At 35.2% G+C, this 11,683-nt stretch overlaps 1 protein-coding gene across 1 annotated transcript; it reads right to left on the bottom strand.

Moving 5' to 3' along the window:
• Positions 1-5,131: 5,131 nt before the first annotated feature.
• On the bottom strand, positions 5,132-10,646 carry LOC6041547 (phenoloxidase-activating factor 3). The gene is made up of 5 exons (XM_001850740.2): positions 10,445-10,646; positions 10,213-10,364; positions 6,109-6,365; positions 5,845-6,044; positions 5,132-5,776 (listed from the first exon to the last, which is right to left on the bottom strand). The coding sequence occupies exons 1-5, from the start codon at positions 10,503-10,505 to the stop codon at positions 5,373-5,375; spliced, it is 1,074 nt and encodes a 357-aa protein (XP_001850792.2). The 5' UTR covers positions 10,506-10,646; the 3' UTR covers positions 5,132-5,372.
• Positions 10,647-11,683: the final 1,037 nt, after the last annotated feature.

Below are 11,683 nucleotides of genomic sequence, written 5' to 3'. Positions count from 1 at the left end.
TTTTGATATGTTTTAGGGGACAAAAATCCGCAACTTTTGAGCCATAGAGAAACATGGTCAAAAAATCTGCCGCCGAATTATGATTTTTTTTTCGATCTTTTCGAAAAAAATATTTTGAAATTTTTTAAATCAAGACTAACATTTTAAAAGGGCCAAACATTGAATATTACGCCCATTTAAAATGCTAGTCTTGATTTAAAAAATTTCAAAATATTTTTTTCGAAAAGATCGAAAAATTTCACGAATTTTTCATGCATTAACATTGGAAATCGGACCATTAGTTGCTGAGATATGGTCATTAGAAAATGGTGGGTTGTTTTGGTGGGATTAAGAAAACTTCAATTTTTGTGTTTCTTTTTCTTAAAGCGGCTCTATCTCAGCAACCCGAGGTCCAATCTTCAATGTCTCTTAGACAATTTTATAGCAAATTTTCTGAACTTTAAAAAAAAATATTTTTAGAAATTGTCACTCATGGTCACTATTTTTAAAAATTGAAAAGCTGCAAATATTTCACTAAAATCAAACTTTCGGTGGCTATATCTTGAAAACGGAGCCTTTTATCAAAAAATCGGTAAAGTACTTTTCGATTGCAAATTTAATTTTGCATTAAAAAAATATATCAAACTTGTTTTTGCATGAAACTTAAATTTTTTTCAAAAATCACATTTTTTTCAAAAATTCATAACTCGGCGGCAGATTTTTTGACCATGTTTCTCTATGGCTCAAAAGTTGCGGATTTTTGTCCCCTAAAACATATAAAAAAATTTCGAAAATCAAAAAATACGTATTTTGGGAAATTGAGTTTTAGTGAAAAAAAAGTTGATAAAAGAATCTGCAATTTTTTTTTCCGTGTACCTATTTTTTCTCAAAAGTCCTCAACAATACCTACAACTTTGCCGAAGACACCAAATTGATCAGAAAATTAACTCAAAAGTTACAGCTGTTTGAATATTTACATACCATTTTTGTATGGACAGCAGCCAAAATTGTATGGAGACTTGTATGGGTGAACCAATGACACATTTTACATGCAATTTCTCCTCAATGTCTACTCAAAAACGTTACTTAATCCACCTTTGGGTTTTTGGTGCCTTCTTCACATTCATTTAGTCAATATATTCTGTCAAAATAGCAAAATTCCTCCTTTTTAACAAATTAACTTTATTACTAATTTCTCTTGATAGGGGTTTCAGTGTATAAATAACACTTGAGTGATAATAACTTTAGAAATATGTGAAATTTCAGACTAGGGACTCGTAATCGGGCTGTAGTGGACGAATTTGGATGCTTCAAATTGCAAAAGGGTGTTTTTTTGTCCTCCATCTGACCACCATAAAATTTCCCTCTGGGGGTTAAACCGGTTCCGGGACAAACCGGATTGTTAAACGTATTTGTTCCGAAACAGTATTTTTGGTCGAAAAATGTCAATAAAAAAGATGCCATCAATGTATTTTTTGAACAAATATTGTTGAAACATGAAAATAGTTTTTTATAAACGAATGTTTTGATAAGTTTTTCTTAAAATAAAAATAAATCGGTTAAGTCAGTGCTGAGAAAACTGAGTAAGAATTTTGGATACACACATACACTCGTACACACACAAACATACACACATACACACAACGCCTCCCCCCGAAGTTATACCGAAAGGTGGTCCCGGGGGGAAAAGGGCACGGCGTTCAAGGACTGGTTTAGTGGGTCGGGAAATTATTTTTTCCCAACCCCACACTACCTGAGAAATGAATTCTCAGGTGTCTGGTAGCAGATTCCGACCTTGTGAAAAAAAAAAACAACATACTCACATACATTCGTTCAGTATACATGAAGGTGGGTCTACGACGTTTCTGTAAGAAGTTATTTCCGAACAGGATTATAGCCTCTGCAGGTCGACGTCGTCGTGCTATCTTGTCGCACCCGCCATTTCGACGTTCCTAGAAAAACACGTTTTAATTAGGGACCTACATAGGGAAATGAAATGTTCTGGGAGAAATTTCAAACACCGAAAGTCATTCTAATATAAGGTTGAAAAACTTGTAGTTTTTCTTTGGTGCTGGCACTTTCCTTGTACCGAACAAGCACAAACAAAACAAAAACTACCAGATTATTATCAACGACAGTTTTACAATACTTGTGTGTGATATAAGTCTCGTTTTTTTGCCAAAATTATTTTAAATTGATTCCAACCTTGTTCTAGCATGATCTTGTTGCTCAATTGGAACCCCGATTTGACAGTTCGATTGGAACCCTGAGAGCGACATTTCGCCTCTCCATATAGGCTCTCTAGTTTTAACGTTTTACTATGAAAAAAAAAAAAAAAAAAAAAAAATAAGCCAATAACAAACACACTTTGTTTGGCTGACCATTTGTCCCGAAGTTTGGTTGAAGTTGGTTGCCGGAGTCCCGAGTTATAATTACAAATGTTTACGGTAATCTAACTTGTACGTGCGTCAAACGCGTCCTGACCTGAAATCCCTTTGGCCAGTTGTCGCACTTACATCAATTTTCAGGGAGTGACAAGATTGCACGACGAGATTGAAACTTCCTTCTTTCATATGTAAAGTGACAAAAATGCACTTTTTTTTCGTTTTTTCGGTTTTTATTGAATATCTCAGGATTGAAACCGAATTTTGGGGATCTGTGAAGGTCAAAAGGTGTCAATTTGGTCCAAAATGCACGTCCCGAGCAGACGGAAATGACTTGGGAATAAAATTTTTTGATATTTGAGAATACTAGGCCAATAACATTTTATTTTATTTATATAAGATTTGTTATTCGTCGTTATCATTTTTTTGTTATTGGATTGTTATTGTAATAGAGCAATTCTCTGAGATTTCGGTCATTCGATTTTTTTTGTATTTTTTAATCCAGCTAAAACTTTTTTGCTGCCTTCGGTATGCCCAAAGAAGCCATTTTGCATCATTAGTTTGTCCATATAATTTTCCATACAAATTTGACAGCTGTCCATACAAAAATGATATGTGAAAATTCAAAAATCTGTATCTTTTGAAGGAATTTTTTGATCGATTTGGTGTCTTCGGCAAAGTTGTAGGTATGGATATGGACTACACTGAAAAAAATGATACACGGTAAAAAAATTTGGTGATTTTTATTTAACTTTTGTCACTAAAAGTTGATTTGCAAAAAACACTATTTTTAATTTTTTCATTTTTGATATGTTTTAGAGGACATAAAATGCCAACTTTTCAGAAATTTCAGAATGGGCAAAAATCATTGACCGAGTTATGATTTTTGAATCAATACAGATTTTTTCAAAAAATCGAAATATTGGTCGCAAAAAATTTTCAACTTCATTTTTCGATGTAAAATCGAATTTGCAATCAAAAAGTACTTTAGTGATTTTTTGATAAAGTGCACCGTTTTCAAGATATAACTATTTTTAGGTAACTTTTTTGAAAATAGTCGCAGTTTTTCATTTTTTAAAATTAGTGCCCATGTTTGCCCACCTTTGAAAAAAATATTTTTGAAAAGCTGAGAAAATTCTCTATATTTTTCTTTATTGAACTTTGTTGATACGACCCATAGTTGCTGAGATATTGCCATGCAAAGGTTAAAAAACAGGAAAATTAATGTTTTCTAAGTCTCACTTAAACAATCCACCATTTTCTAATGTCGATATCTCAGCAAGTAATGGTCCGATTTTCAATGTTAATATATGAAACATTCGTGAAATTTTCCGATCTTTTCGAAAAAAATATTTTCAAAATTTTTAAATCAAGACTAACATTTCAAATGGGCGTAATATTGAATGTTTGGCCCGTTTGAAATGTTAGTCTTGATTTAAAAATTTTGAAAATATTTTTTTCGAAAAGATCGGAAAATTTCAAGAAAGTTTCATTTTTTAACATTGTAAATCGGATTTATAGTTGCTGAGATATCGACATTAGAAAATGGTGGGTTGTTTGAGTGAGACTTAGAAAACATCAATTTTCCTGTTTTTAAACCTTTGCATTGCAATATCTCAGCAACTATGGGTCGTATCAACAAAGTTCAATAAAGAAAAATATAGAGAATTTTCTCAGCTTTTAATTTTAAAAATGAAAAACTGCGACTATTTTCAAAAAAGTTACCTAAAAATAGTTATAATTTGAAAACGGTGCACTTTATCAAAAAATCACTAAAGTACTTTTTGATTGCAAATTCGATTTTACATCGAAAAATGAAGTTGAAAATTTTTTGCGACCAATATTTCGATTTTTTGAAAAAATCTGTATTGATTCAAAAAATCATAACTCGGTCAATGATTTTTTGCCCATTCTGGAAATTTCTGAAAAGTTGGCATTTTATGTCCTCTAAAATACATCAAAAAATGAAAAAAATTAAAAATAGTGTTTTTTTGCAAATCAACTTTTAGTGACAAAAAGTTAAATAAAAAATCACCAAATTTTTTTTTACCGTGTATCATTTTTTTTCAGTGTAGTCCATATCCATACCTACAACTTTGCCGAAGACATCAAATCGATCAAAAAATTCCTTCAAAAGATACAGATTTTTGAATTTTCACATATCATTTTTGTATGGACAGCTGCCAAATTTGTATGGAAAATTATATGGACAAACTAATGATGCAAAATGGCTTCTTTGGGCATACCGAAGGCACCAAAAAAGTTTCAGCCGGATTAAAAAATACAAAAATTAAAATTAAAGAAAAAAGACCGATTCCGTAGAGAACTGCTCAATAACAGACTAATAACATTTTTAGTTATTCTTCGAAAAAATCTGTTATTATTTTTTGTTAATTTAACAACTAATGCGATCATCCCAATAACAGGTGGAGGTATTCTTCCATAACAAAACATGATATTCCAAAGTTGTTTTGGCTTTCAACCAATGTCAGACCAATAACAAATTTTGTTATGATAACATAAACTGTTATTAAACCCTTATGCAAAAATGGATTTTTCAAGAAGATTCCATAACGCTTTCTGTTATTTTAACATTATTTTTTATTGAAATGGCATGAATTTTGTTATTACCGTCTGCCCGGGGTACGACAAGTGAGCACGACGGCGACGAGGTGAGGAAAAAGTGAGTACTTAAAACTCTTCGACATGACTTCAAAGTATAGGAAAGGGAAATTTAGAACGACTGTTTATAACGAATTAATATTTGGACATAATTATAAGGAGTAATAAAGAACTGTTTTTAATCGCTGGAGTATTTTTACATTTTTATTAACTTCAAGCACACCTTTCATAGAAAGGCAATTTGTTATGGTTTATTTTTCGCTGTTAGTAAGTAAAATTGCCGATCTTCTTAAATGAGTCTTTTTGAAAATAAGCATACTTAATGTGATAATTGAAATGATCCTTACTGAAGTAATTATATTAGCAAAATATGAACATATTGGCAGACTATTTCAAATTCGCCACGATCCAGTCGATGTAGTGCGAAACTTTGGTGTACACGCCGGGGCTGCTGGACACCCCGCACGAGTTCAGTCCGAACGAAACGATGCCGTACTGCACGATGGTCGACTGCAGCGACGTGTACTGCAGCGGTCCCCCGGAGTCTCCGGCACAGTTATCCACCTTGTTCTTGCCGTTGGCACACACCTGGCTGCCGTCCAGCTTGATCGTGTTGTCCAACAGGCTCAGCTGCCGGTTGCACTCGTCCAACGGAACCGTGCTCACTTTGGCGTACTGCAGAATGTTGGAAATGTAATTGTTTTCTGTCAGGCCCCAGCCGGAAATGATCATGTCCTTCGGTTCCGGATTACGGAGCATCGACCCAATCGGAAGGCAGATCGTTTTAACACCTGAAAGTTTGTTTTATTTGTGGTAAGTTTAGAATGTTCCAACAGGGAAATGCTTTTAGCTGACTTACTGTGACTAAGCTTTGCAGGCGATGCCAACCTTATCAGCGCGATGTCGTTCTTTCGCTTTGAAGGACTGTACAGTTTGTGGGCAATGAACTCTGCAACCGCGATTTCCTGGGGCGGATCGGCACAGTCGTCCTCTTCGTCTGCGTACACGTTGCAGTCGATCTCCTTGTTGATATCGTTCTCCCCAAGTCGCACCGTTGTTCTGTAATTTCAATTATGCGTAAAATTAATTGAAACAAACCCAACAAATTAAGGGCTGAACATACATCGACTGTCGCTTGCAGTGGGCCGCAGTAAGGACGTAACTCTCCGAGATTAGTGTTCCGCCGCAGGCCAGTTGTCCATCGAGGCCTATGAGGACGGCCATCCAGGGGTACTCGAACACTTTTGCGTTTTTCCCATACGCAATACGGTCCTTGGTATGCTTTCCACAGGATGTCATGTCCAGCAGTTTCATGCCCGTTGGACGGCCAGAATTACCGGATCCAACGTTCAAGGGTGCGTTGCAGCATACGTAATAAGTCTAAAAGAAAAATAATGATTGAAGTCTGGAGAGTCTTTTATGATCCAGCATTCAAAATGCCCAAAACTAGCCTATAATTTGAGTGTGGTACCTTAATACTCAGATGCTGAACCACTCAAGCTTACTTCAACTTTCAGTCGGGGTGACTTTGAGTAATAAAAAATGCAGTTCTCGTGGTACATTACTGTATCGATTATCCGAAGGCCTTGGAAAAAAATCATTTCGGATAATCGAAAATGATTGTCGAGCTTAGAGGGTGACGATTCTCGAGATTTTCAATTTCCCGGGAATCGAGAGTTGTATTTTGCTATTTCCCGGGAATTCCCGGGACCCGGGAGTTTTTTTTTAAACTATGCAATACATGGTGCCAATAATTTAACAGAAATGTAATAAATTTGTTCAGTAACATGTTATGTTATAAACTAATTCAGTTACAATTAATTCAAACTTATTCAATGAAACGTTAATTTAAGTAGCCTCGTTTTATAGTTCACAGTTCTACATTTTGATATATTTTTTTCTGAATTCTGAAGCTTTTTGCATGAACTTGTTATTAGATTTTTAAAAATTTAAAATTAGCTAATATATAATTTCCCAGTATCTTTATTTTATCAATTTTATAAATAACGACTCAAAACAACAATTGAACATTGTTTTTTCTGCTTGGGCCAACTGTAAATATTAAATGAAGAAATATTAACAGTTATCTGGAAAACCAGAATTTTAACAATTGGCGGACCTAAACATTACAAAGAGTTGCAGAGTTATTTTTCCAAAATGTTATTTAATATTGAGGTTGATGCTAAACCCAATACTACTATTGACATCAAAAAGGAAATTACCTTGATACAGCGAAATTAACTTACTTAGAATAAAAAAAAGCAAAATTATAAGGTTTGCTATGCTCGAGAGATGATATAGAAAATGAACTTATTTTTAAAATGCTTTTCCTCCTTAGAAATAATAAATTGAAATAATATAAAAAAAAACTTGAGTTTTTAATTTCTGGGGTGTACCTGCAAAGTATGCTTCAATGTAACTTTTGTTTACACTCAATTATAGTTATTGGAATTTTTGACAAGTAAAAATTTACACTTTCTAAATAAGAAGATTATAAAAGCATTGGTTTATTCGAACTTAAATATCGATCATTGAACACTCAATGTTCTGGACAATTTCGATTTTTTCAAATGGTTTTCTGATTAGTTTATATAATTTGGCTTCCATATTTATAAGAATAAAATTTCCCGGGAGTCTCGACCAAATTTCCCGGGAATCGAGAGGTCCAAAAATGATCGATTTCCCGGGATTTTTTTCCTGGGAATTCCCGCTCGTCACCCTCTAGTCGAGCTTAAACTAAAATTTTCAAATCCTGAATGACAGCAAAAATGGAGGTGATGAAATATTGAAAAATTCAAGGATAAATTGCATTTTGTTATTTGATATGGAATCAACTATTCTAGTTTGGTCACAGAAGCCAAAATTGTCAAAAGTAAAAAAATAAGATAATTTGATTATCCGAACTCCCACAAAAACCTTCGGATTTAGACTGATAAAGTGGCATTACACCAGAAAAGTGGTAAAATTACACATTTCCAGAGGTAAAATTACACCTTCTTTCTGACATAAAAGATGTACCCCTTCCCAGATGTAATATTACCAGGATTTTTTTTTCTGTGCAAGTTTTTGTCAAATCTCATAAAAACTTCATAATAAGTTTTGAGAAATTACCAATGCTGTCACCTTTACTGATGGTATTTTTTCAAGTGTCTCCCAATGCACATCTTTTTTAACCTCGCCTGTGTAAAGAACCCGTTTGTAAAACTGGTTTCACAACTCATTTAGCACATTTCTGAATCTTCAATTGAAGTCTTTTGTGACAGTCAACGTTAAGTATCCAGGTTTTTAAGCGAAAATGGCGTTCGAAAGGTGAACACCCGAAATGTCAAAATCACGCAGTGGTGCCAACTTTACGAAAAAAGTGTGCCATGGCATGACAGCCACATTTTTTTTTCTAATATTGGTGCTACTGCGCGATTTTGACATTTCGGACGTTCACCATTCGAACGCCATCTTCGCTTAAAAACCTCGATTTATTTATTAAGAGCGAGTTTTTCACAAATGTGTAACAGGTCGTGCACCGAACTTTCAGCGTTTGTTTGTCTATACATGAGATGAACTCATGCCAAATATGAGCCCTCTACGACAAAGGGAAGTGGGGTAAAACGAGCTTTGAAGTTTGAAGTCCAAAAAACCTAAAAAATCTTAAAATTGCTCGCGTTTGCGTAAAACTTCATCAATTCCAACTCTCTTAGATGCATTCGAAAGGTCTTTTGAAGTACTTCAAAATGAGCCATAGACATCCAGGATTGGTTTGACTTTTTCTCATAGCTTTTGAAAATTACTGTTAAAAATTGATTTTTTAAAACCTTAATATCTTTTTGCAACAAGGGAATTTCATGGACTATAAGCCTACGGTATTAACTTTTTGGCCAATCGCAGTTTTTCTCATAGTTTTTTTTATTTTTCTATAACAAACATTTTACAACGTTAGTTTTTTGCCCTGTAGGCTTCCATAGCGACACTTTTTGGTCTCAATTTTGACATATTCGGAATCCTCGGAAAATTTCACGTTAGTTAGAAGTATTGGAGTTGCTTCATTATAGTTTATCGATAACATAGTCAAAAGAATTACAAAATTAGAAATAAAAACAAATATTCGATATAAAATTCCCATGTTTTTTTTTTAATAATTGTTATTGATTTTTCTTTTCATAGTTAGTCTAAGCTACTTGTTTCTCTTTTTTATCAAAGGGCTAACATCAATTTTTTATGTAAAATTGTCTATACGAAGATTTTGCGACGAATACTATAAGTAAAAAATGGGCAGAGTTTCTAACTGCACAATTCTTGAAAACACAAAAAAAGCATTCCACTTTAACGACCCCGGGTCTTTTGTGGTCTCTGTTGCAAGTTTCTGCTCATTTCCGAAGGTTACACAAATGGACCGACGTTTTACCTCCCCATCCGATAGAAGGCGTGGTCAGGCAAATCTCTTCTCGAAACATGCCACCGGGTCCGTCTGGGATTGAACCCAGGCCTTACTGGGGTGAGAGGCTACCACGCTAACCACTACACCACCGGGCCCGGGAAACACATAAACAGTAAAATGGTTACGATGATCGCCCTATAATGCAAATCCCCATCTGCTTCCAAATTTAAAATCAAATGCTCTTGGTGGGGTTAGAACCTCCATCATCTGGGTAAGCAAATTGCTGCCCAGTTTAAAGTATTTTAATATTATATTATTTCAGTGACTATAAAATGTGGGGATCATGTCACCCTAATTTGACAATTTTATCAAGAGCTTTATTGTTTTTCAGTTAGTTGTAATGGATAGTACTAGGCTATCAAGTGTCCTTATTTTTCAACAACTCCACTATCTCTCAATTACCTAATTTTTCGCGACTTTTTTTTGTTTTTTTCCTATACCCGAACAATTATTTCTCTGAGCATCAGCAATCTCTCATGTCGATATGAATTAATCAGCTGTTTTGAAGAAACCGCCAAAATTAGGAAGACAAGTGTGAATTGTTTTAAAAATAACTAACATCATTCACATTCGTGAAAAATGTTCAAAATACTGCATTTGGCGCTTGAATGTCATATAAATCAAGAATTCTAACTCAAATCCTGAATGGAGTTTTTTGTGCTACTTTGAAGCTGGGTTCGGGGATCAGAAAACTTCTCAACAGGATTATTTCAAGTGATTTGTTTTTCCCCAAAATCAAGCCCGAATAAACCGGTACAGCACACGTAGAAGACGCAATTCAGACACGAGCCTTACCTTTTGTTGTTTGTTGCAGATTCGTCGCCGCACCTGATCTTGAACCGATCGAGGCCAGGTGGTGGCCGGTTTGCCGACATAGGCCTTGAACTCGGGACAGCTGTTAAACTCGACGCACCGCTGCTGGACGTCACACTGATTGAACTGTTGTCCTGGTTGGGTTCGTAGAACCAAAGATTAGTTGTTCTAGCCTATTAGTGGTGTTACAGGTAATCCAACGACACCAACTTACCTGCTATCGAGTAAACGCATAGCGCACCGATGAGTAACGATAATTGCTGCAGGCCGATCATGGTGAATTGGTTTAGCTGCCCCGGAACAAGTCTCCAAGTCCAAGACGCAACGCCACACACGCGCCTCTCACGGTTTTAGCACTTCTCTAGCCACTTCGCGTACGATCGCGACACTGTACCGGGCTCGACTGGAGGGACGCAACGTGGTGGAACTGGTTTTTATAAAGTAGCCTATGCCGGGCCGACGAAAACGACAACGAATCAGAATCAGCAACAACAACACTCTGAAACTGGCTCTTCTAAACGAGAGATGTCGCAGCATCTTCAACGGCAAGCATTTCTGGTTGGAAGCGGCAACCAATTTCATCATATGTGTCTTAGTCAAGCTTATCTTTCGGTGACCGATGGGGGGAAAGCCAAGCCTCCAGGGTGTGGCGTAGTTGTAATGTATCTTTTCCAATAGTCGTACACATACCTTCTACAAAAAATGTATTTTTGACATGGATACTCCCACTGAATTTGAATTTTCGCTCACATTTTAAACAAATGTTCCCAAATTTCGGCCTAACATTAAAAAAAACTGGTACAGTTCAGATTCGATTATCGGAAGCCTCGAGTATCTCTCACTTTTAACATGAAATTCGAGCTATGCGACCACACTTTCGTAAAAATGTTTAAGTTGATTGCCTATTAAATTGCAAAATTCATTTTTTTTCAATATTTCATCTCCGCCATTTTGGACGACATCTTGAAGTGAAGTGAAATTTTTCCAAGTCCTCCGGAAAATCGAGTCTAAAATGTATTTTAAAAGAAACTCAAACAAACCTATAGAATCAGTAAAAAAAAAAAACCCAGAAGCTTGCCTGAAAATTCGAGCAACTAAATAAGCTCAAATTTACAGGCTAGCTTCTGGGGTCATAAAACTATAAAGTTCCAGTTGATGCAAACGAAATTGAACACTTTTGTCTTTTTCATATATCCGTGAACCACGCTAGGGGACACGCTTATCGTTTGGAGAATTTTGGATATTAAACTTAATGATTTCTGAAACTGGACTCAGAAGTGGATATTTCGACAGAATTGTTTATAATTTGAAGTGACCAGCGCTTTCAAAGATGTCCTGACATAGTACATTTCCTTAGCCATACGAGTTTAGGAAATATGACATTTGAAGTTTTTAAGACTGGTCATAAAAATTAACAGTGGACAACCCTGTTAAATTAAGACAAATATGTTTT

This window comes from Culex quinquefasciatus, chromosome 2 (assembly GCF_015732765.1).
Source record: "Culex quinquefasciatus strain JHB chromosome 2, VPISU_Cqui_1.0_pri_paternal, whole genome shotgun sequence".
Lineage (NCBI taxonomy): Eukaryota > Metazoa > Arthropoda > Insecta > Diptera > Culicidae > Culex > Culex quinquefasciatus.
The sequence above is the reverse complement of the archived record's forward strand: the minus strand, read 5'-3'. Positions and strand labels throughout refer to the sequence as shown.

Coding starts and splice junctions, on each gene's coding strand:
- LOC6041547 (XM_001850740.2), bottom strand. CDS start 10,505: ATGATCGGCCTGCAGCAATTATCGTTACTCATCGGTGCGCTATGCGTT. Junction 6,045..6,108: donor CACTGCAAGCGACAGTCGAT/GTATGTTCAGCC, acceptor TTGAAATTACAG/AACAACGGTGCGACTTGGGG. Junction 5,777..5,844: donor GCCTGCAAAGCTTAGTCACA/GTAAGTCAGCTA, acceptor ACAAACTTTCAG/GTGTTAAAACGATCTGCCTT.